This window comes from Periplaneta americana, chromosome 1 (genome assembly GCF_040183065.1).
Source record: "Periplaneta americana isolate PAMFEO1 chromosome 1, P.americana_PAMFEO1_priV1, whole genome shotgun sequence".
Classification (NCBI taxonomy): Eukaryota; Metazoa; Arthropoda; class Insecta; order Blattodea; family Blattidae; genus Periplaneta; species Periplaneta americana.
Window position 1 is genome coordinate 176,584,047 of NC_091117.1, and position 27,611 is coordinate 176,611,657.

General features: G+C 36.5%; 1 protein-coding gene across 1 annotated transcript in view; it reads right to left on the bottom strand.

Moving 5' to 3' along the window:
• Cubn (Cubilin) overlaps window positions 1-27,611 on the bottom strand; it is a 300,325-nt gene that overhangs the window by 120,067 nt on the left and 152,647 nt on the right. The window contains exons 39-44 of the mRNA XM_069832790.1: window positions 21,632-21,830; window positions 16,759-16,980; window positions 15,136-15,288; window positions 13,339-13,541; window positions 6,236-6,370; window positions 4,176-4,384 (exon numbers count right to left, since the gene is read on the bottom strand). Of these exons, the coding sequence (XP_069688891.1) occupies window positions 4,176-4,384; window positions 6,236-6,370; window positions 13,339-13,541; window positions 15,136-15,288; window positions 16,759-16,980; window positions 21,632-21,830 (1,121 nt within the window). The remainder of the gene's footprint in view (window positions 1-4,175; window positions 4,385-6,235; window positions 6,371-13,338; window positions 13,542-15,135; window positions 15,289-16,758; window positions 16,981-21,631; window positions 21,831-27,611) is intronic.

Genomic DNA, 27,611 nt, shown 5'->3' on the forward strand with positions numbered 1-27,611 from the left:
GAATCGTCTGACATTTTCTTTATTACATTGATGAAGTGTCACTTTCTGAGGCTTATCAGAGTTCAGATTAAGTGTTTTGTGCGCCATACTTCTGTGATCGAACAAAACGTACTGTCAAATGGGAAAACTTGGAACATTATCATAGGGTATTTTCGTTTTGTCACAGTGGCAATATAATCTTCACTTATTACTTTGTTGTGCAGCACACAGTTTTGTGTTACTGTGACAAAACGAAAATACCCTATGATAATGTTCCAAGTTTGCCCATTTGACGGTAATTAATTACCAGTACGGTATCTAATTGCCAAGAAGAGCATGGTCACACGTCACTACTTTTGCAGCGCTGCAGTACAAAAAACTGCGCAACTCTTGTACTGCAACGTGTGAACAACGGTGCAACCCGAAAAGTAGCGGCTGCCGAACCTGCTGCTCGCTACTTTTCCATGCTGCGCGCAGCTTAAAAGTAGCGATGTGTGAACAGGGTTCTCAGGGTTGCAGCCGCAGCATTTTTGATATCGGTTTTGTTGAAACTTTTGCTGCGGTTGCGACCACTGTTGCCACCCAAATGTGGCAATGATACTTTTATTGTTTGGATGTATTTTAAATTATTTGTAACAGTTATTAAATGCACAACACAGTCTGAGCATATTTGCTGACGATATAATTCACTTTTTTAATTTTCTGTAGCGTAGTTTCAAACAGGAGGGTTGCTAACATTGATTACGTGACTATGCTGTTGGTTATCATTTAAGTATATAGGCGTTTTTAAAAGCTTTATAGTATAAATAATGCAAATTTCTGAATACTAGTTAGGACAGAAAAGCAAATAATATAAAAGTAAGCTTTCGCATGAGTTTATTAATAATGCGAACATAACCACAAAATGTATATTGAGAAGTCAACACGGATGGAAACCTGCAGCATGACTGCGGCTGCAAAAGTAGCGCCTTGTGTGTGAACAGACTCGCAACCTCCAGTTGCAACTTTTGCAGCGCTCGGGTTGCGCAGCACGAAAAGTAGCGTGCAGCGCGCTACATTTGGCTTACGTGTGAACACGACACGCAACTTTTGCAGCTGCAGTACAAAAGTTGCGCAGCAAAAGTAGCGACGTGTGACCGTACCTTAATGTAACTTCACACACAAAGAATGTTCCGCATCGGGAATTGCACGGAAAGTATTCCGTTTTTATCATTTGGCACTTTTCCCACTTGCACTGATTCGTAAGGTACCGATATGTGTTGTTCAGTTCCTAAATGTGCGTCTGTAAAGAATGGAAGGTGAGGAGGAGTTGCGAAAGTTTATTTTCGGTACTCAGCAGTGCGAGAACGCTATAGTACTGCATGTGACACAGGGTTATATTGTTATCATTATTACTACAACAGTGGGTATTTTTAGACGTTGAAATACTTTGAAATTACTACAAGACGTAATAATTGTGCATCAGCATTATTTAGTTGAATTCACTGCAGGCAGAAAGAGACAGAGTGAATGCAATGAAATGCAATAGTTGAATTGTCAGTAGAGTTGTGATTGTTAGAGTTACATTTGAAAATAATGTAAATAATTATTGTTTAGTTTGCTACTGATAATGAAAACCGAAACGAATTCAAATAAATAAACGAAGAACATTTCGTTCCTCTCTGGCATAATGTTGATCAATTGACCGAATCTTCTCTCCCCCTTCCTTCCGTAGTATCATGATTATGCTTCATAATAAGTCATTTTCAAGCAGTTTCGTGACCAAAAATTCTAGAATTTCTGTAATCAGTTCATGACATTTTTAGTAGGCACCAGTGGACTTTCTCAGCATTGAATTAACAATGAGGGCCAACCCAAGGGGCAGGCCATGGTCAGGGACACTAATTTAAGAGGGCGAGAGAATGAATGAATAAAAATGAGTGAGTGAATAGGTAGGTAGGTATACAGACATACAGGTGTGTGTGTGTGTCTATATATATATATATATATATATATATATATATATATATATATATATATATATATACAGGGTGGACCATTTAAGTTGATACTGTACAATATCTCCAAAACTAAGCATTGTAGAAATAAATGTCTTGAATAAAAGTTGCTTGATATTATGGAGGAAAGTAAATGCCATTTGTCGTGTTTTATTTGGAGGACGTTGTGATGGTTATTTTAGGGTCAATTTAATTTTTTTAAATAGGAACCTACATTTTTTATGTTGTTTTCTCATTCCTCATGAAAAACTAAACGACTTTTGTATGAAGCACTTTGCAATTGTTCTTACACCAACGTAAATAACAACAAAAATTATGAATGGCTGTGTATGAAGAGCGCAATGAATGGTTGGACCCATTCGAAACAGTCCAGCATCACAGTAGGCGAGGAGGCAATGAGACATTGTGTCCGTTGTTTTGTTTACCTGTACTTTCCATGGTAGGATGGTTTCCTTGTGTCTGTCGTTAGTGTACTTGCAGCCACCTTCGAGTCCAGGTGGATCCACTGGTGGTACATATCTACAATTGGCGATTACCGAGTAACAACCATCAGTTCCATGCAAGGCCCATTCACAATGAAAATTAAACATAACCGTAACATAAACACAGAAGTTTGCGCCCAGGCTACCAAATGGGATCATTCACAATGATTCACATAAGCATTGACATAAACATTACCGTAAGACGTTAACATGAAAGTTTGCAAACTCCAAACTTTCATGCTTATGCTTACGTGATTTGCAAACAGAACACAATCGTGGAGCGCTGAAGTATACGACAGAATATGAGGAAATAGCGTCGTTGTTATGTTTCCATGGTTACCAAGTATGTTTGCTGTTATGTTTATGTTCCCATCGTGAATGATGGTATGACTTCTTGATTTTACTGTAACGTTAAGTTAACGCTTACGTTATGTTTAATTTTCATTGTGAATGAGCCTTAACATTTGAAGCGTACTCAGTTGTCTGTGGGTTGAAATGGACCTACTTTCTCAACAAGAAAAAGTGGAAATGATTCTCATTACGCTATGGTACGATGCTTATGAAATAATACTGTACAATACCCGTACAATGGTGATACTCTTTGTACCTACCTTTCATCAATGTGAAAGAACCATGTACTACAAAATGGTTTTACAAAATGTGTTTATTTTGTGATGAGGAATAAGAAAACAAAATAAAAAATATTGGTTCCCATTTAAAAAACGTATCTTGACCCTCAAATGACCATCCAAACGTTCTCCAAATAAAACACGACAAATGGTATTTACTTTCCTCCATAATATCAAGCAACTTAGACATTTCTTTCTACAATGCTTAGTTTTGGAGAAATTGGACAGTATCAACTTAAATGGTCCACAAATGGTTACAAAACAACGGACACAATGTCTCATTGCCTCCTCGCCTACTGTGATGCTGGACTGCTTCGAATGGGTCCAACCATTCACTACGCTCTTCGTACACAGCCATTCATAATTTTTGTTGTTATTTACGTTGGTGGCGCTTCATACAAAAGTTGTTTAGTTTTTTATGAGGAATGAGAAAACAACATAAAAAATTGTAGGTTCCTATTTAAAAAAATTAAATTGACCCTAAAATAACCATCACAACGTCCTCCAAATAAAACACGACAAATGGCATTTACTTTCCCCCATAATATCAAGCAACTTTTATTCAAGACATTTATTTCTACAACGCTTAGTTTTGGAGATATTGTACAGTATCAACTTAAATGGTTCACCCCGTATATATATATATATATATATAGAGAGAGAGAGAGAGAGAGAGGTGTAGCATAAAAAGGTAACGGAAAGTAACCAGAGCAAGAACAAAAGCTTCGTCTGGTAATCCTTATACAACTACATGTTCCACACTTGTCCGTCATTGTTCACTTATGTAGCTACTCCTTGAGGTCAATAATCTGCACAACCATGTCAACACTTGAGATAAACATAAGATATACATACATACAATGTTCAGTTCAGTTACTTTTTTTTTTTGACAACATCCTGCGTGTGTGTATGTACACATATATTTATATTTTATAGTTATATATGACTGAATATGGTTTTAGCGTGACCCTTCACATACTGTGTATGAGAACGTTAGCTATAATGTCAATAATGCTAATTGCTCAGCTATAAAGAACAACAGAAGTATTACAAATCAATCATTTTACAAAACTGAAAGGAGTACTCACTCGAATGAAACGGTTACGTCGAAACGCTCCAGGAATTCTATGTGTAGCCTTTCGCCAGCTGGCGCCATGACAATCCACTCGCACTCGGTGTGTGGAGGGGGTGCGTTAGGGTAGTTGGGAGAGCTGATGATGGTCGAGTTGTCCTCTGGTGTCAACTGTACACGACCTCCACATGCCACTGATACTTCTCGGTACAGCAATTTAAAGCTCTAAAAACGAAAACAGGTCCCTGTAACTATTTGGTTCGATACTTGCGTCCTTAATTAAGTTATTTAAGTATAAAACGTAAAGTCACACCAAATTTAAAAAGAAACTAATAAAATTTATTTATTTGTATCTAAATTTGTATCATAACTATTGTAGAACGACAATTAAAAAGGGCATACAAAATATAGCGAGAATTTTTTGTAAAAAAAGAAGTACTAAAATAAATTTAAAACTAATATATGAAAAATAAAAAATGTAAAGTAAAACACACGGCATTATTACCTAATGCATGCGACAAAATATGTGAAGAACATGAATAATAGAGTAAGATAGATAAGATATCTATTGTTCTAAAATTCATAACACTTGCACTTGCTAAAATTTTAAAATAGCTCTTATGCAATTAACATCATTCCCAAGAGCATCATTTGGTGTGGGTTGTGGAGCATATAAACGCCAATGATCATCATCATGTTTCCAGAAGTGTATCAAAACATGTTCCATTCTCACCAGAATATGACAGACTTATCACTAGATAGTGGATGCGGGATGACTTATCATTGAATGTAGGTGCACATTTACTATATGTTACAATTTTTTCATTCAGATCATTGGCTCAACAGGTTTTAAACGTAAACAGACGACGTCAACATGCTACTGTATCTCCGTACAGTCAGAAGAAAAAGAAAAATGAAGTACTGTAGCACATATCTCGTACCGGTAGGTTATTTCACGACACTTTATCAACATCTTAGGTTATTTAGCGTTTGAATGAGATGAAGGTGATAATGCCGGTGAAATGAGTCTGGGGTCCAACACCGAAAGTTACCCAGCATTTGCCCATATTGGGTTGAGGGGAAAACCCCGGGAAAAACCTCAATCAGGTAACCGGGAATCGAACCCGGGCCACCTGATTTCGTGGCCAGACATACCTCGTCATCATTGATGGAATTACTAGCGTTGCAGTAAACAACGATATATTCTCGTAAGTTGTCGAAGCTGAATCGTCTTTGCCTATCACTTAAACAGTTTTTGTATCGAGAAAATTTCTGAAGAAAACCTCTAAAATGGGGATCACTCAATTTCTTTAGAGGAATATTTGCACTGAGCATCATGATGATGATAATGATCATGATGATTATGATGATGATGATGATGATGATGATGTAGATGGTTCCTCAGATTTCACTTCAACGCATTTTCTGTGTGATATACTGTTGCAATGTTTCTCTATAGCCTGAGTTGTTGTGGTTTTTATTTCAATTTTACATAATATTACACACGATATTGTCTTCGTTAATACATAAAATGTCACTCCCATACTTACTTGCACTTCGTATCTCTGAGCAAATTGAACGTTTTACCTTCGACATTATGAATGGATCAGCACAACATTATTCAACGCATACTAAATACTTGAGCAGAATAACACAACTGGACACTTTGCGTTGCAATGTTACTACGAACGGACCAGGGTTCCTTAGTTCTGTACGCTGCTGTACTCGCCAGGTACACAAAAGACGGACGACGCGGCACGTGCCATATACTCTGATACGAAACAACTTCACTTTTCCTTAAGTTATCCTGCATACACTGTCTGCTTATCACACTCATGTCAAGGTCGACAAGAGAAAGTACGTTCATGCCTCCCAATGCCACAACTCCTTCAATGTTTATATCTTGCCACCTCTTACGTCAATATACGTGTGCAATTCAGAGCAACTTCAGAGCCATCAGTATACAGTTATGAGGTAAGAAGAAGGTTTCTAGAGAAGAAAACTGACTATAATTACAAGATTCCTTATCTGTTGCTAATAAACTATTAACTTCTCAATAGAGCACAGTTAACTTACAGCGTCAAATGTCGCGCCTTTGAATGTGATGCCAAGTTTGTTACCCGTTGTTTCGGGAATATTCGTTGGACGTGAAGTCCCGCAGAAACGCCCCTGACCCAGCATTGGCGACGCACGGGTTCTACCATTTCTCAGCTGCAACACAAACATTAACTCTTGAAATTAGCATGCTGATATATTTTTTGTTTTACAGACATCACCTGAATTATACAGTACGGTCACATCACGTTTGATCTGAAGAATGCGGGCGGAAGCAAGCCTGTAGAGTGCAAGGTAAAACGCGGCATTTTTAGATCTGTAATCTCCAGCGCATTACACTCATATAATTTTCATTAATTAACGGCATTCATACAATCATCATTTTATTTCACTAACCTGTGTTACAGTAGTTGCTGAAAGTGGTGTCCATTAGCATTCAGACATTCCTGACATCTTTTGATGAAATTTGAATTAACACGCAAAAGTTCTTCTTTCGTTATCCTTCTAATTTCTGTTCTGTCTTTCAGTTCATTGACTCTATTTTTTCGGTTCCCCACAAATAATAATGCACGCGGTAAGATCAGGGGAACGTAAGGGCCATAACCATATAGAAATAATTCTGTCATCAAAAACCTCCCTTATAGCCTCCAAAGAAGCGCCTGCAGTATGGGCTGTGGCAGAATCTTGTTGAAAATATGCATGTTGTCTCTCATTATCAGATAATTGTTAAAAAAACTGTGCAAGTATTCGCGTATGATATCTCTCTGAATTTAGAGTATCTTCAAAAAAATATCTGTCCTATTACTCGATTCTGTTACAGCACAACACACACCAACCTTTTCATTATGCAGGGGAACTTTGTGAATTAATCGCGGATTATCTGTGCACCAGAATCAATTGTTCTGTGAACATACACAACCACAAGGTTGAAATGACAGGTAGATTTATTGATATTAGTTCACAAAAGTACAAACTTAATAATTTAAAAATTATCTATATACAAAACGTAGTTATACATAATAAGTATACAATTTCCTAAACTACTTAATCTATCGCAAATCTCTGTAATTTATTGGTTCAGACTTGCACTTACTGTACATCTGGTTTTAGTGCATGTTTAAACCAATCATGATAACCATTAAAACTTTAACACTTATTTATCTGCTCCTTTTGACAATTTTCTACCATAAACATTTTTTTAATCAATTTTTCTTTTTACTTTAATCTAAATCTATTCTATAACTTTCATATTCACTTATGCATGTTAACTAATTATTATACCGTTTCTTCATACCGAACCACGTAAATGAAACCTTGCCTCATCAGAGAAAATTATTAAATGTGGATAAACAATACTATCAAAAATGTTCTGTAAAATCCAATTACAGAAATTCACTCGACTTTCGTTGTCATGCGACAGTAATTCTTGGACTACAGTAACTCTGTAAGGTTTCAATTTTAAAAGTTTACTAGCAGTATGGGCTGAAGTTTTTGACACATCTACTTCTTGTACAACACGACGTAAAGATTTATTAGGAGAACGTTCAAGTGATGCACCAATATCATTAAGTTTTGCTTCTGTTACATGAATTTTAGAGTTTAATGATTCCGTTTCTCTTAATCTAATGACAAGGTTTCGAACTGTATTTCTAGTTGGAGGGCGAATATCGGGAAATTTCTCTACAAATTTCCTACACACTTGTCCGCATGAATCTGTTTTGACTCAAGTTTCGTACATAAACATTAGCTGTTGTAAACTTTTCAGCTGGCATTTCAATTACCTAAACAAATAATTTAATGCACAGCACACACACAATGTATTTAAAAGAAGTATACAAGCACACACGTCTTCTAGCGCAGGTTGGTGAAATAAAATGATGATTGTGTGTATGCTATTAGTTAATGAAAATTATATGAGTGTAATACGCCGGAGATTATGGATCTAAATGTCGCATGTTACCTCACGCTCTACAGGCTTGCTCCCACCCGTGTTCTTCGGATCAAGCATGACGTGACCGCACTGTACTCATACATACATTATCCATCTATAAGTATCTTGTGTAATTATTTTTCAGCAGTTCTTAGCCAATCTAGGTAACAGAAACAGTTATTCATACATTTATGTTTTTTATGTTCACTAGTTTCTTCTCTTGCCAATTAAGTTGGACAATGCAGAAAGGACTTCAGTCCATCAGACTTACTTTTAAGAAAAAGGCAAAAATAATATCACCTTTATCGTTGATTAAAATTTAAAAAATCGACAGATGCAGAGCTTTATTATGTTGCATATCTTTGCGTAGAACTACTGCATGTTCAGTTCAAAGTGTGTCATGGCTCGCTGTATACTGTCATGTGGCTAGCCGATGAGCCTAGAGAATTCAATCTTCCTACACTTCCGCAAAGGTGTATTACCTATATGCCAGAGAAGGTGCCTACCAATTATGGCGTTCACTCTGAAGAGTACATACCAATACGTACGGTAACATCGGTAGTGGCAGGAATGTGAACTGTTTGGAAACACATACTGAGATGAGTTTTTTCTTACTGTCGGGATATGGGGAGAGGGTTAAGACGATTACTTACGTATTTGTTGACATTAACTTCGACGGTCAACATGGACATGGAGCATTTGATTTATGTTGTGGAATGTTGCCGTACGCAACCGATGATAACAAATACCCTGCGTACGACTTTCCCGCGCAAAACACAGTTCGAAAGAGGTTACGGTAGCACACAGACCGTACAGACCGCCATCTGTTGCTACGACGTTCATGTTATACCGTACACGTTCTCAAATTCAAATTGAATGCCTTGATTAATAGACAATTTCTCTGACATAAAAGCTGAAACTCGCTTCAAATCGCTGACTCACAACAGTGACGTCATGACACACTTTGAAATGAACACCCAGTATGTGTGGGTAGTGCGAGAAATTAAACGTAGTTCTACGTCAAAAAGGAGAATAAGGGAAATAAAAGGAAATTAATGTGAATACAAGGAGAACAAGAGAAATACAAGGAGAACAAGAGGAATAAAATAAAAACAATATGAATATAAGGAGAACAAGAGCAATATAAGGGGAACAATGGGAATTCAAGAATAAAAAAGAGAATACAAAGCGAACCAGTGGAATACAAGGAGAATCAGTGAAATACAAGAAGAATCAGGAGAATACAAGGACAACAAAGGAACGACAAAGAGAACAAGGCAAATAAAAGTAGAGCAAAAGGAGTACAACGAGAAAAAGGGGAAAACAAGGATAACAAAGGGAATAAAAGGAGGACCAGGGGAATATAATAACAAGAGGCATACAAAGGGAACAAGGGAATAACAAGAAGAACAAAGGGAATATAAAAAGAAGAAGGGATTGCATTTCTATGTGATGGCCAATTGCCAAGTTACGCCCTCCACATCTAGTAAGGAGAAAGACGTAGTTGTAACATTTTAAAATTCCTTTGCAGAACGAAGAGTTAGGTACATTTGTTCGGATAAAATTTCTGCACATTTAAATGACAGAACTAAAATTCTTTTAAGCATTTATTATCATGTTCTCTTAAATTGACTGAGCATATTGGGAATTAAATCAATGGCTTTCCCAAAACACACTACGAAATGTTTCATATAAAACAGATTTTATCTCGAAAAGGAATCAAAAACGAGCAAAATTGTATTACACTTGTTTGTTTGAAATATCTATAAAGAATAATCCCCTGAAATTAATGACATTACTTACGGTTCACCCTGTATATTCTAATGTCTAACATTTTCTTTCAGATCAAGTGATGTTCGTGGATTATTTGTTTACACTTTAGATCTGATGTTACCAATAATGTCTACATAAATCAAGTTTTATTATCCAGATTCATTCCGCAATAATTGACAGAGGAAGAAAAAAAGTCTGTCTGGTTTCAGCAGGACTTAGCACCCTCTCAACCGTTGGTAGGTCCTTACAAGAATTATTGGAATGGATCTTTAGGTACAGAATTAACAGTAACAATGTCTGGCCATTCAGGTTATTCTATCTTACCATACGTTTATTTTCTTTGGGAATATAGTAAATCTAAAGTGTAGGCCTATACTTTAATAATCCACGAACATTATTTGATCTACAAGAAAATAAAATAGAAATAATATATATTACAGCTGCTAGTCGACGTGTGAATGTAAATTTGTTCTGGAGATTGCAATTCTGCATTGTACATGATGGAGGGTATTTTCAGCATTTTGACACAAACTGTCCTAACTTGCAGAATCATCAAGTCTCTTGTGTACAGTATTTATTTGCCTCCTTACTACTGTTGTTTCAGCATTGTTGTGTACATATTATCAAAAGCTGCTCATCACTGAAGTACTGTGGGCCCAATCAGTGGTTGTAGTGTCTAAAAATATGACATGTTTAGACAAGATCGGTATTTTAAAGAATCTCAGTTATTTTTTTATTTTAGTAGGTTATTTTACGACGCTTTGTCAACATCTAAGGTTATTTAGCGTCTGAATAAGATGAAGGTGATAATGCCGGTGAAACGAGTTTGGGGTCCAGCACCGAAAGTTACCCAGCATTTGCTCATATTGAGTTGAGGGAAAACCCCAGAAAAAACCTCATCCAGGTAACTTGCCCCGACCGGGAATCGAACCCGGGCCACCTAGTTTCGCAGCTATACGTGCTAACCGTTACTCCACAGATGTGGACTTTCAGTTATTGAATTGTGCATTAATCATCATCATCATCATCATCATCATCACTTTAATGCAGTGTTATCTAATTCCCCTCCAAGGTGTACCTACGGCAGAAAAAGGAACTAAAGCTTTGGCAAGTCACTAATAGATGAGAATGTTTGTATGAATGACCTACAGTCAAGTACCTGACATAGTTTGATTTATGGTATGAAAAGTTTTGTTGAGCATCAAGATAATGCCAAGAGATAGCATACCCGGTACTATGTTTTTTTTTTTTTTATGGACTCAGAATTTCTCTAATGTCTCACAGTATACTACCGAGATGAATTTGAGTTTTTATGCAGTGAATTCAACAACCATAAGTCTGAGTAACTAGTTTTCTTCGTACTAGTATTGAAATTCATGTATTACATTGAAAGGATGCAGGGTGCGAATTGAATATTTTCTCCAAGAGGGACATTAAAATTTTAATTGTCCATAATAATTAGCAATTTTGGGAGACTCGTATTTTTGTCACGCTCATAGAATCATTGTTATGTGTTGCATTAATAATATATAAAATAAGATAACTATAGGCCTACACTAGGCACCTGAAGGGAATAAATGTCCCTTATAGGAAAAAATTAATACCTTTTCGGCAGGAGACACCAGATTCTCTTGGAAGGGGACGATTCCTGGCATCCTCCCGTCAATTTGCACCCTGAAGGCATGACCTGATAAGCAGTGGACCGTTCTCCACTGACGTTAATAAATTTGATAAATCTTTCTTATACACTACTAACAGGAGTCACATAACGAAGAACAGATGAAAGCTGAGATTTGGTAGTTACATCTACAAAATTCGTTTCACCTCCTCATTGTTCTGATTCATTATCAGTCTGAATGAAATTAAAGAGGTCGTTTTGAGTATAGGGAGAGATACCAATAAGAAAACTGTACAAGGTTCCACGATATTACGCAATTCTTCATCATACCTATCTCTGTGATGAAGCAGTTCAAGATAATTAGACCTACTTTTGTTTTCTGATCCTGAGCTTTCAAAATTTTCTCTAAAAGGCTGACTTTTATTCAACCAGGAAGTATAGGCAGTATCTATCAAATAAGTGACAACTTACCTACTTGATTTGAATTTTTGATTGTGCTTTTCACGATTTATTTTAAAAGTCAGGATAGAAAACTCTTCAATTCGCAAATTTCCAAACTATATCACTGTAATAAAAAATTAACATGAGTTACTGGTACTCAGAGTTCATGCCTCATTTTCAGTATGGAGCCCTTCCTGCTTTACGTTTACGTTTATGAAAATTTTCTGAGGACAGGACAACAGAAAGGGAGAAACAAGATCACAAAAGTAAAACAACTTATCAGCTGCTATATATTTAGCTTAAGGGAGAGTGGAGAATTAAGACCAATTCTGAACTACAAAAACTATATAAAGATCCAAGTATTGTCACTGATATAAAAATTAGACGGCTGGAGTGGCTGGGCCACATTATCAGAATGGACAATAATAATATTCCTAAAAGATTACTAGATGCCACGCTAAGTGGTAAAAGAAGAGCAGGAAGACCTAAACTACGATGGTTGATGTTCAGGATGATCTAGTTAAAGCAGGAATTAAGAGATGGAGACGGAGAGCCCTAGAGAGGGAAGATTGGGCGGCAATTCTTAAGGAGGTCAAGGCTAAACTAAAAGGGCTGTATGACCACAGATGATGATGATGATATATTTAGCTTTTTAACCCTTAAATTCGCAAAGTATCCTATAGGATACAACAGGTTAATAGGCTATATGTGACTAGTTGCAGAAAATGGGACCTAAATCGGATTTTTCATTTTTTTTTTTTGTGGTTTCAAAAAGAGGATGAAATACCAAGCATTTAAAAAAAATTCATGGTTCTAGGAGCTATAGTTTTTAATATATTACTTATTGAATGTTGATATTACATTATGTACTGTTCGAGAAAAAATGCAATTAAAGTTTTCCCTTGTATTCTTAGCAACTATAAGAACGATTTAGGTATTTAAGAAGCATTGTGTAAAACTGTCCTAGTTTAATATGTAAAAAAAAGCCTACAGGTAGCGCAAGATGTCAAAACATAGAAATACAGTTTTTACATCGCAAACTCGTTATTTTGTTCTCCTGTAAAATTTTCTTTCACGACTTTAGATCCCTTTTCGCACAACGGGTCACATATGCTATAATTTTAATAGAACAATAAAAAAAAATTGGTAGGAAAATTAAAATTTCACAATATTGTACAACATATAAAATATGGATATTGCGATAATTGTTTTCTTCACAGTGTGACACAGTTTAATAAGCTAGTGTGAGAAATGAAGTTTTGCCAATTTAAGGCTTAATATTCTATCTTAACACTCTATCATTTCAACTCATTAAAAGAAATGCGGGAAACAGGTATCAATACAAAATAGCAGCTAACATACCACGATGTAGCTCTCCTGGCAGTGATCTGTGTCCACTGAAGGAATGTTGAATGTTTCAAACTCCACAGCTATGGTTTTGCCTGTCTGAACGGTCACGTTCCACTCACACATCAATGAGCTAAACAAAGAGTTCCAGTTTCGGGCACGAGTCTCATTCCGCATGTCGATTACGCCATTTGGTCCAGACAAAAATCCACCACATTCTGCAAACCAGAACAGAACAAGTGCCTTTATTATGCTTTCTCGAAATTTTGTGATTCATTGTCATAATTATCAAACAGTACATCTCACTTGACGATATGTGTCAGAGGAAGAACAATTGTTTGTATGCATCTGAAGTCTGACTAGTGTAATATGTAGCTAATCGGCGATGTATGCATTGGAGTGGGAAAAGAACTGATCACCCTACCCAATTATCTCCTGGCCTAGTTGCCTCATGAGTATGTCTTATTGGTGTTACTTATGAGGTTCAAACCTGTCTTCAGACAGTTGACTAAACAAAAAATAATAATAATAATAATAATAATAATAATAATAATAATAATAATAATACATCTTGAGTACACAACTTTTAACACTATATCACTTTGGAAAACGTATTATATATATTTCACGTGTTAAATTTTATGTTAACAAGGTAACACAAAATTTAACATGTGAAAGACATATAATACGTTTTCCAAAGTAATAATAATAATAATAATAATAATAATAATAATAATAATAATAATACTTACTTACTGGCTTTTAAGGAACCCGGAGGTTCATTGCCGCCCTCACATTAGCCCGCCATTGGTCCCTATCCTGAGCAAGATTAATCCAGTCTCTTTCATCATAACCCACCTCCCTCAAATCCATTTTAATATTATCTTCCCATCTACGTCTCGGCCTCCCCAAAAGTCTTTTCCTCTCTGGCCTCCCAACTAACACTTTATATGCATTTCTGGATTCGCCCATACGTGCTACATGCCCTGCCCATCTCAAACGTCTGGATTTAATGTTCCTAATTATGTCAGGTGACAGATACAATTCGTGCAGCTCTGCGTTGTGTAACTTTCTCCATTCTCCTGTAACTTCATCCCTTTTAGCCCCAAATATTTTCCTAAGAACCTTATTCTCAAAAACCCTCAATCTCTGTTCTTCTCTCAAAGTGAGAGTCCAAGTTTCATAAATTCTAACTTTCAGATTTTTTGACAGCAGACTAGATGACAAGAGCTTTTCAACCGAATATTAACACGCATTTCCCATATTTATTCTGCGTTTAATTTCCTCCGAGTGTCATTTATATTTGTTACTGTTGCTCCAAGATATTTGAATTTTTCCACCTCTTCGAAGTATATATCTCCAACTTTTATAGTTCCATTTCGTACAATATTCTGGTCACGAGACATAATCATATACTTAGTCTTTTCGGGATTTACTTCCAACCCTATCTCTTTACTTGCTTCAAGTAGAATTTCTGCGTTTTCCTTAATCGTTTGTGGATTTTCTCCTAACATATTCACGTCATCCGCATAGACAAGAAGCTGATGTAACCCGTTCAATTCCAAACCCTGCCTGTTATCCTGAACTTTCCTAATGGCATATTCTAGAGCGAAGTTAAAAAGTGAAGGCGATAGTGCATCTCCCTGCTTTAGCCCGCAGTGAATTGGAAAAGCATCAGATAGAAACTGACCTATACAATAATAATAATAATAATAATAATAATAATAATAATAATAATACTGGTACCCACATTAGACCCACACATCACTTAAAGCACAAGCCGCTACTGCATGGGACAGGTAGGCTACATACCTATGTCGACGATTGCCCTGAAGCCCGTCCTGTTGGAATAGTAGTCTGTATGGAACACAACCTTCAGAAGGTTCGTAGATCGGATTATTTCGTAGGTAGCATTCGGATGACAGAATGTCGAAATCAGATTCCAGTCTGGTTGTCCCCTTCGACCTGCAACATATTAAAAGTAGGTAATACTTTCGGTACAATTTAGGCTAAACTGTGTCATCAACTCTTGACTTATTTATTTAAACTCTTTCTGCCAATGCAGGTTGCCATATAAGGCAAAGAATACCAATAACAAAACGTGACAACAATATAGACCTAACAATGAAATTGCTAATAATGAAAATGTTAATTTACAGAGTAAGCTTACCTATTATACAGTGTTTCAGAGAAGGTAATAAGTGTTTAAATAAACAAAGTAGGTATTTTTATACTGCACATTTAAATTTTTTCTTCAGCCCTATTACTGTCGTTAAAATTTTATTGTGTACTGTTTTTGCTCATTTTAAACTGTTTTATGTAGTCCTAAGTGTGTAGAACTGACGAACTATAGTCCTGACGCTGTTATTTCTGGCGTGACTCCGCCTCTTTGCTTACGTCTTAGAAAGTGAAGGCTCTATGAAGTCTAAGTAGGTAGTATCGTTCGCCATTTTTGTTCTTACATTGCCGAGCTACCATACAAGGAATCTATATGCCACACCGTTAAACATTATCATGTCGTAGCTCCTATGATAATAAATCAAACGCAGTGTAATTCAGCAAATAATTCAGCGGCAAATAACGTCTTCGTGTGCTTTCTGCGAACGCCAACGAAAGAGCTAAAATGGCGGGCGATTATATTAAGTATTTATCGAGCCTTAAGAAATGAATCAGCAAATCACAAGACGCACACGTTTAAATGTAGCCGATCTGCAACACAGTTGGCAAGAAAGCTGTTTTATATGTAGTTACGACTATACTATAGAGTTAAGCAGACTTAGAAAATTATTTTTGAATGCCCTACATATACATACCATAGTATTCCGACATTTTACTGTACAGATAATAGGCCTACAGTACATAAAACATTAATATATAACAGCTTCCTTTTGTAATGTTACATAAAATTTCATCTTCGTATTTTGAAATTTTCGTTTTAAAAATAAATGTATAGGTAGTTTCCTAACAATTAAAATATTTTACCATAGGCCTAGTTAGAGGTAAAGAGTTTCAGGAAGATGACATTTTATTTTAAAATTGCAGTAGATTTTAATTTTATAACAATTTCATAAAAGCATTTAAACTTAAGCTTATATCTGAATCAGTTAGTCATAATTCACTTGTTCCAAAAATGAAAATTTTCGCGCGTGCACGCACACACAATTTAAAAAAAATCTTAATATTAGGCCTATACAACTGTTTGCTTAAAACGGAAAGCTTTTCTAAATTATTATGCAAGAAAAAAACTCCAATGATGACCTAACAAAACATTTTATTTTGTATGAATATAATTTTGGTGTTGTGAATGAAAATATAAAGATGTCTAATAATTTCAGCTCTTTGAAAGAGTTTGTAATTTATATTAATAGATTTATTTATGTTTGTTTCCTTCCCGAATTTCATCTGCAACATTAAAGTACCGGTAATGAGACTCACCTACATAAACTTCTACATAGTCAAGGAAGCAGGTCTCAGATTCCTCTATGTTCATGTCCGTGAAGTACATGCGCAGGTGGTTCAAGGGCGATGTTTCAAAAATCCACTCGCAGTTTAACATATTGGCATAACCCTCAGGATATCCGGGACTTGTGAGGACGTAGCTTTCAGTGCTACGATTTCCTGACACTTCTAAGCTAATCATTCCTCCACAGCCTGGAACTGATGTACGCACAATTTTAATGTTTATAAAGTCTGCAACAGTTTCATTCGTTATATACCAGTTGTCTCAGTCTAACATGGTTCACCCATGTGGTACCGGTAGTTCTCTTGTGCTTAGCAATGGTTCACCCATCAATCATGTGGCATGCTGAGTTAGTGCTGGTAATATGTTATGTAAAAAATACAGTCCGTGGCGCAACAGTCCATGAAGGGTTAAGGCCGACCAGTCGACTGCTGGCCTCATGTCCACGTGGGTTAGCAGAGGTGAACGATCATCTAACCAATACTGGGGTTGTTGAGTGTAATGTATAGTTAGTTTGTGATTTAGCTGCATGTGGCAGCACCAGTTACGTAGTGTGCAGTTTGTTTATGTGTTTGCCATTACACCGGACATAGCAGTGCTATAGACGTTCCAGATTGTTCTAGAATATTTTACAGGAAGTGACGCTAACTTGGCTTGGCATCAGTTGAAAAGAGACGCTTTAACAAGATGGCTACAGACAGTCCAGGGAAGTGTGGCTTGTGACTCGATTTTGAAACTGGAATTTGCTATCTAGCATAACTTCCCAAATTCTTCAAGATGTTGGGTGGGTACCGGTCCCATACACTGACCCACATTTCGTGAGAAAATTCCTTCCCCAAGAGGACTCGAACCAGTGCTCATTCCATAAGGTGAGTCCAGGCATGACGTCTTTGACCACGATGCTGCTACATGGGACTATTATGTTATGTACTCATCCAATTTAACTAAGAATGTGCTAAATTGCCCACCATCCTTTCCTATACATTTTTGGTACTGGTTAACATGTAGATGTGTCGGTTTGTCCTGTATACTTTATCTGTCAATGAACCCCAAAGACAAAAAATAAGTCCACACCTGTGGACCTGCGCGTCTGGCCGCGAAACCAGGTGGCCCGGGTTCGAATCCCGGTCGGGGCAAGTTACCTGGTTGAGGTTTTTTCCGGGGTTTTCCCTCAACCCAATACGAGCAAATGCTGGGTAACTTTCGGTGCTGGACCCCGGACTCATTTCACCGGCATTATCATCTTCATTTCATTCAGACGCTAAATAACCTGAGATGTTGATACAGCGTCGTAAAATAACCCAATAAAATAAAAAAATAAAAAAGACAAAAAATAAAAGAGAGTCAGGTGAGGGAATCACAGATTAACACTAATGATTGTTCTGGAACAGTTTTTTGTACGTAAATATTAGCTGTATGAGCAGTGCCGGAGCCTATTAAAGGAATGTGTCGACCTGGTTGGCGAGTTGGTATAGTGCTGGCCTTCTATGCCCAAGGTTGCGGGTTCGATCCCGGGCCAGGTCGATGGCATTTAAGTGTGCTTAAATGCGACAGGCTCATGTCAGTAGATTTACTGGCATGTAAAAGAACTCCTGCGGGACAAAATTCCGGCACATCCGGCGACGCTGATATAACCTCTGCAGTTGCGAGCGTCGTTAAATAAACCACAACATTTTTTTTAAAGGAATGCGTGACTTCGATCCATTTTGATCAACTCCCGAAAAAGGGGTGTAAAATCAGAATCGTATATTATCAGTATTAACTGTTTTCTTAAAAAGAAATACTCTGACAATTCATTTTCCGCCCACGGCATACCACACACATGTAAGGGGACTTTGTGAAAATTGTCTGGTTTCAGTGGACAAATAGCGGTAATTTTGTGAATTTATGTAGGTATAGAGATGGAATTAAGCCTCGTTGGAGAAGAAAATAAGATATGGGTCTTGCTAGTCACATTACACACACTAATTTAATTTTGTATGATTTGATTTTCAAAAACTTGAGAAATCTCTGCTTGTTGGATAAGCCACCTAATGGGCTTTTTAGGAGAATTTTTCAAGCACTAGCCAATGTCTTCCAACATTCCGTCTGTCAAAATCCTTTTTTCCTTTCTGCGCTTCTTATCTGTAATACTTCCAGAGTCCAGAAATTTACTTATTTAATAATTTACATATTGTTTTACAAGTTGGAATGCTCACACCAGGATATCTTTCTGCAATTAGTTTTCCAACTTAATGAGCGAACTCTGTCCATATGTAAGAATTGTATATGAACACACAATATTCTAAGGAAAACCTAAACTCAGGCATATTTACACTTTTCGAAGAAATACTGCACTCTTAGTACACACACGCCATGTTATAATAGTCGAATGGCTCGAACTGACTGAGACCACGCAGCATGTGTGTGACGTCGTTTGACAGTCACATTACTAGAAACCAACTAGTACCGAGAACTAGTACCCACACACAGTTCATATTAGACTGAGACATCCAGTGTAAGTTAAACAACAATAAAAACTTTACTCTAGAGATGCACAAAGCTAGAACAAATATAAGAAATGAAGGTATACAAATAAAATTAAAAAAAAAAAAAAAAAAAAAAAATAATAATAATAATAATAATAAAAGTAAGCCAGTAAGTAAGTATAATAATAATAATAATAATAATAATAATAATAATAATAATAATAATAATAATAATAATAATAATAATAATAATAATAATAATAATAAAAGCTTCATTTCGTAAAGTACCAATATAAATATAGATATACATAGAAAATTCATATACAAAATATAGAAAATACTTCGATTCCACAATAAGCTTACAAAATAATAACTTGCTGATTAAAGAGACATTGGATGATCCATAACAAGATGGAAGGAAACATAGCATAATTACTTGAACAGAAATCTCTCATAATTCATGTTGACAATGGTTGTGATCGTGATTATGGTGGTGGTGATGGTGGTGGTGGTGGTGGTGGTGGCACGGTAGTGGTGGTATGATGATGATCAATCAATCTTCTTAATGTATCCAGCTGTTTGCTGACAACATAAAGTCCACTATAATCCACTGTAGTCTTCTCAATTCTTGTTTCTCATGAGAAATGAGGGGTATTTTGATGGTGTATGTTGATTAATAAATAATTAAAAAAATGATCCGAAGGAGCCATTTTTCCTCAAGGAAAATAAATTTCCCATCTGGTATAATAAAGCAGATCAAATATGAACTTGAAAATGTTTTATAATTTGCAGGAATCAGTAATCATTACATAGGTAATTAACTGAAGTTATGTAGAAAAATATCGACTAATATGAGTCATAATCTAGATTGCGAGAACACATTGCTTAATGAATAATTTATTGCAGATTTGAAAACAGCATTGTGTATGTACATACATACATAAGTGTTCTTCTCATGGGCAGGTCTTTCACTGCAAACCCAGCTTTCTCTAATCTTTCCTATTTTCTGTCTTCCTCTTAGTCTCTGCATATCATAATGTCGTCTACCATCTGATATCTTCTTCTGCCCCGAACTCTTTTCCTGTTCACCAGTCCTTCCAGTGTATCCTTCAATAGGCAATTTCTTCTCAGCCAGTGACCCAACCAATTCCTTTTTCTCTTTCTGATCAGTTTCAGCATCATTCTTTCTTCACCCACTCTTTGCAACACAACTTCATTTCTTATTCTGTCTGTCCATTTCACACGTTCCATTCTTCTCCATATCCACATTTCAAATGCTTCTATTCGTTTCTCTTCACTTCGTCGTAATGTCCATGTTTCTACCCCAGACAATGCCACACTCCACACAAAGCACTTCACTAGTCTCTTCCTCATTTCTCGTGAAAAACAACACCTGAATAGACTACAGTGGACTTTATGTTGTCAGCAAACAGCTGGATACTTTAGGAAGATTGATTCCTTAGTTCCTTTTCTAGAGGTCTGCAGTAGATGCTCCTTTTTCTATTAAAAGCTTCCTTTACCATTGCTATCCTCCTTTTGACTTCCTGGCTGCAGCTCATGTGACTGCTTACAGTACACACCAAGTATTTGAAGCTGTTCACTTGCTCTATTGCCTCATTTAGAATTCGCAAGTTTACCTTCTTTATTTTTCTAGCGACAACCATGGTCTTCTTCTGGTTTACTTTTATCTTCATTCCATACTGCTCATAGCTGTCATTTAGCTCCAGTAGAATAACCCTTAGTATTGTCTCCTCCTCTGCTAACAATGCCATATCATCAGCAAATCTTATGCACTATATTCTTCTTCCTCCTACCTTTACTCCTTTCATGTTCTGAAAACAGTTCTTCACCAAATCCTCCAAGTAGATGTTAAACAAGGTAGATGATAAAGGGCATCCTTGTCGTACTTTTGTTCCTATTTCACTTCCTTCAGACAATTGTGTATGTATATTTTTAAAAATATTTATAGAAGTATTGTTGTTTAGAGTTATCATTTGTCAAAAGGTTTATTTTATTTTATAATCCATAGTCAATTCTTTCCTGAAGATTCACCCCGCCTCTGTATTTAACACTGATTATGATGGTGGCAATGGAGATGGAGATGATGATGATGATGATGATGATGATGATGATGATGATGATGTTGATGATGGTGAAGATGGTGGTGATGGAGATGATGATGATTAAAGAATATCTCCTTTTAATGTACTGTATTTTATGATTATAACAATTCAGGAAAATTGTTTCGTATTAGAAAATTTTAGTAGTGAGAGTGCACAAAATTTTATGGGTACCGGTACTAAAAAAATTTATATGCAAGAAAATTATTTTCACAAGAGAAGAGAACATGGACTGATTTTCAGAATGATTTGGTGCTTACTCGCAGGAACTTCAGGGTTTCTGGGAGTGACCTGTCTCACCACCTGCAGCCACTCTAGAAAGAACTTTGATCCCAGTCGAACAGGGCTTGAGTTGAATTCGATGTATACGATGTTGCTGCTTGATGTAACTGGGTCTGGCAGATTTCCCCCGCATCCTTGGAACAGTTTCACGGCAGTCTCATCAAATCCGTCATAGATCTACAACACAAGATATGCATTTTGATTATACAACTTTTAACACAGTATCACTTCGGAATAAATGTGGCTTTCGTAAAGGAAGATCCACGACTGATCAGGTTTTTTCCTTATGTATGATTTTAGAGAAATTTTATGAATTTAACTTACAGTTACACCAGTTGTATATTGATTTTAAACAAGCATTTGATACAATAAATAGGAATTATATATTTGATGCAATGGCAGAATTTGGAATCCCTAGCAAGTTAATTGCCTTAACCAAGATAACCTTAATGAATACACAAAATAAAGTTAAAATACAGAATAAATTATCAGAAAAGTTCATAACTCATAATGGAATTAGACAGGGTGACTCCTTATCAACACTCTTATTTAATATTGGTTTAGAGCGAGTTATTAGAAAGATTGCCATTAATCCAGGGGGAACCATATTTAATAGAATGTTTCAATACTTTGCTTTTGCTGATGATGTAGCTGTATTTGCACGGAATGTGTCATCCTTAGATGATGTCCTCAAACAGATACATAATGAGACAAATGCTTCAAATTTAAATATTAACAGAACAAAGACAAAGTATATGAATAACATAACCACGAGAGACAATACTGTAAAAACTGTTGTCTTAAATGAGGTTACTTTTGAGAAAGTGTCAAGGTTCTGATATCTCGGCTCGATAGTCACCGAGGATAACAACATATTAACTGAGATCAAGGATAAAATAGCCATTGGCAATCGACGCCTCAGAGCATTAGATAAAATTATAAGAACCAGATATATCTAAAAAAAATGAAGGTGAGGATTTATAAAACAATTATTAAACCTACGGTGGCTTTTAGAAGCGAAACCTGGACTCTACCTGAACGAGCAATAACCATCTTAAATACGTGGGAAAGGAAAATTTTAAGAAAAATTTATGGCCCTATTTATGATAAGGGAGAGTGGAGAATTAGGACCAATTCTGAACTACAAGAACTATATAAAGATCGAAGTATTGTCACTGATATAAAAATTAGACGGCTGGAGTGGCTGGGCCACATTATCAGAATGGACAATAATAATATTCCTAAAAGATTACTAGAATGCAACGCTAAGTGGTAAAAGAAGAGCAGGAAGACCTAAACTACGATGGTTGGATGATGTTCAGGATGATCTAGTTAAAGCAGGAATTAAGAGATAGAGACGGAGAGCCCTAGAGAGGGAAGATTGGGCGGCAATTCTTAAGGAGGTCAAGGCTAAACTAAAAGGGCTGTATGACCACAGATGATGATGATGATGATGATGATGATCACTTCGGAATATGTATTATATGACTTTCTTGTGTTAAATTCCATCGTACCTGGTTTACATGTTTCGACCTATTATGGGTCATTCTCAGAACTGGTCGTTGTTGGTCTTGGCGTCTCTTGTTTTGATTCCTGTGAGGGTGTGTTTATGTGGAGTTTGTGTACGAGGGTTGTAAATAAAGTAATGGCAACATAGACAGAACGAACATATTATTGAACTTACATGAAAAATACATTTACATCCCTTCAATATAATCACCAGTGTGTTCCTATGTATTTTGACAATCCGTGGTAACTGTTGAATGTTGTTAGCGAAGTTGTTCCTGTTGATCTCTTTGATGCCCTACTGCATGAAGCACTGATGCAATATATGGAAACCTCTTCCTCTAAGTGGAAACAAGTCATAGTCACAAGGACTCATGTCAGGGGAATACGGAGGATATTCCAATACTTACCAATCCCATCCTTGTAGCAATTCAGCCACTGCTCTTGCGACATGACAACGAGCATTATCATGCAAGATGAAAGGTGGATTGTCTCTCAAGAAATGTGGACGTTTGCGCTGCACAGCTGGATGTAAGTTGTGTTCAAGAAAATGTTGGTAGTATGCTGCATCAACATTTTGGTCTTGATGTATGGCATGGCTAATGATAACACCAGGGGCGGCTTTTGGGGTAGTGCCAGTGTGCCATGGCACCACCAATGAAAGAAACAAAAATAATATCCTAGAAAGCAGTTGTAATAGTTTATTTCTACACATTTTATTCGTATTTCATTTGAACGAGCGCACGCACATATCCGGATGCATTCTTGCAGCGTTTTTCCGAACGTTGGAGCCACTTCGGTGAGGCACTACCTGCGTCCATATAACACTGTACAAAAGGCTACTGCTTCTAGTTTATATAAGTTTCTTATGGCAGACTTTGAGCTGAATTCAATTTGACTCAGTAGTTAATATTCCGCCCGCTAGAGCACAGTAATGCAGAAATTTCGCTAGATGGCAGGGTTGTTGGAGACGTTATTTGTCTATGAGTTAGAGTTCCGCGTCAAATGTTAATGTAATGTGCCAATTCAAAACTAATGCACATAACTTGGATTTGAATGTGTAAATCATTATCCATTTAGCTATATTGAACACAGAGATAGTCATGGTTCTTTTTAGAAAGATAAATATTTTTTCATATTATGTATTGTATTCTTCACCTGACATAATTAGGAACATTAAATCCAGACGTTTGAGATGGGCAGGGCATGTAGCACGTATGGACGAATCCAGAAATGCATATAGAGTGTTAGTTGGGAGGCTGGAGGGAAAAAGACCTTCAGGGAGGCCGAGACGTAGATGGGAAGATAATATTAAAATGGATTTGAGGGAGGTGAGATATAATGATAGAGACTGGATTAATCTTGCTCAGGATAGGGACCAATGGCGGGCTTATGTGAGGGCGGCAATGAACCTCCGGGTTCCTTAAAAGCCAGTAAGTAAGTAAGTATGTAAAACTGTTTGTTAATGTTGTGTAATATTTGTTTTATTTTGCGGCAACTAAATATCGCTACAATGTTGCTATAGTATTGATGCTTCTGTTAATGATACATGAGATCTGTGCAGGACATGAACATGTGTTATTCAAGCCGCTGCCTTGGATTCATCGGCCTGTTAAATAAAGTGCAAACGTGTTTGTTTATTATCTATGCCATTGTTTATCTCGTGTGTTTTTGCCAGTAATTTTACTAGTTATAAAAGTTATTTGTATTTGACTAACAATACTGTGAAAGTTTTGATTTATCTGTATCTGTAAATTTCGTTATTAGTTCCGGAAATGTTATTGTAACTGTTACTAGATACATTATTAACTGTACACCTGGTAAAATAGCTGGTTTAATTAATGTGTTTTATTTAATATAATGCAAACGTGAACTGCGATTATTAATTTCACTAGGGTAATTTGCGTACAACTTTTTTTCATTTTTGGCACCACCACCAGAATGTCTCGCCGGCCGCCACTGGATAACACCTTCACTGTCGTATGCCACTATCAGCATGACTTTCACCCTAGAGGGTTCATATCGCACTTTTTTTGGACGTGGTGATCCTTTCTGGTGCCATTCACTAGACTGACGCTTTAGTTCAGGCTCGTCTGCCCGTGCCTATGTCTCGTCAATGGCAACAATACGTTGTGGTATCTCTGTAGGTGGAGTTGAGCTATTGCGTATCGGTGCCACTTCTGTGCTTCTGTCAGGTTATGAGGAACCCAGCGTGCTGCTGTTTTCCTCATGTGGAGGTTTTTCTTCAGGATGTGCCACACAGTTTGATGTCCAATCTCGATGGATAATTCTCATGCAGTCCAGTGATCGTCAACAGCAAAGAGACCTCGCATTAACTGCACTTGTTCGTCACAAATGGACGGCTGATCTATGTGAGTTACATGTACTGTCTCATTTCAACCTGTACGAAATGCAGAGACCCATCTTGCAACCATCCGATACGGTAGTGCATCATTGCCACATGCTTAAAGTAACCCTTGATGACAATGGCGTGCATTTCTACCATGGGCTACCTCGATTTTTATCCACGATTGCTGCTCAAGTTTAGTAATAAAAACATGCTTTATAGCAGTTAAAATCAATGTTCTACATTTAACCACGCACAATAACAACATCTGTTGTCATAGCAACTGGTTTTATCATTTAATACATCGACAATATCTACAACTACGAACACCAGTTGTCTCGTATTGCATACAAATGTGCATGACCCATTCCCGGCAATGTTGCCACTACTTTATTTAAACCCATGTACGTCAGGAGATATTTTTAGAGACAAGGAAGGCTACTTGAATTCAAGAACAAGAACAGTAACCATTAGACTGTCATGAACACAAACGTGTGCCTCATATACATGGGTATCACCGAAGCAAGACTCCATTTCGTATACTTAATGGCTATTGTTGATGCTGTTTGAATCGTATAATTTGCTTTAGGGTAGGGAAATATCATGGCGTATGCTATACAATTTGTCTTGTATGTAAGGCAGCAAAATATGTCAAAATGGGGAAGGGACATGGTGAGGAGATAGTAAAAGACTTAGGGTGGGAACTTCTCAAATCAAGGCGTCGAAAAACCAGACTCACCGCATTGTTTAAGGCACAAATGGGACACAAAGGATGGACCGATATCAATGCTAGATTAGCAACACCATCATACTTAGGAAGGGCTGATCATATTAGGAAGTTTACATGTAGAAAACAAAGAACGGATGTGGCAAAATTTTTCTTTGTTAACCGCAAAATAGTAGACTGGAACAGCTTACCTGCGGCAATCTTTCAGGGTGATCCTCTTAAAATCAATACATTTAAGGAAAGGTTGAGAAGATTAGACTGAAAATGTAATTGGAGGTGCAGTGTAATTATTTAAGTTGTGTCATGTAACTAATTGAGTTGATATATAATTAATTTAGTTGATATGTAAATAAATTAAGGTGATATGTAATTAATTAAGGTGATATATAATTAAGTTGGTATGTAATTAATTAAGGTGATATGTAATTACTTAATTGGTAATAGTTGGGTGAAACAGAAGTACTTATAAGTTAGATTTACTTTTGCTTATCGTAGGCATTATTATAGAATAGTTTTTATTTATAGTCCTAGGTTTATTGCATCTACTATTTATAGATTTACGTTTATTTTCTTTTATTTAATTTACGTTTATTTTATTTTATTTCATGTAATTGTAATTATTGTATATTATATATCACTGCCACCGGGTGTATACCCAATTGTAGTGTTAATAAATACATGCAAAACACAATCTATAGATATATGCGTTATTAGGTACATCTTACATACTTATTTACGTATTTATTTGCTTAATGTATGCATCTATTTTTAAGGATTTCGTAGTTCACCTTTTATTAAGTATACCATAAAATTGTTTCTTATTTTTGCATGTTGCCTTGATGGATCCACATGCTTCATGTTGTTTTTTTTTATTTTCATTAGTTTGTTTGTTGTTTCTATTGGACTTAATGATAAACTTTCAGTTCGAACTTTGTTTACAGATTAAAATTGTTTGTTTAGAGCAATGGTGACCAACTTAGTTGCTTTTACGAAGCACTGTGTGCTTTCACTTGCACTCATGAGCAAAGAAGAGTGACGTTAGCATTGCAAGTATCGAGACAATCTGTCAATATTTTATTCATTGTAATGCTTATCAAATAAATAAAATAAATCCACAGCACAACAACCCATGGAGGACCAATGCTAACCAGTCAGCTACTGGACTCACCTCAATATGTCTCAGCAGAGGTGAACAACCATCCAGTCACTACAGGGGCAACACATAGTCAGCACAATCAATCCCCTTGTCGTTACGGGTGGATTTCACTACTCAATGTAGCTTCCAAAATGCTAGGTCGAGATTTCTCGAATGAGCACTAATTGAAGGCATAATGACTTACAGCATGCAAGTACAGCAAGAGACAGATTGTACTAATAT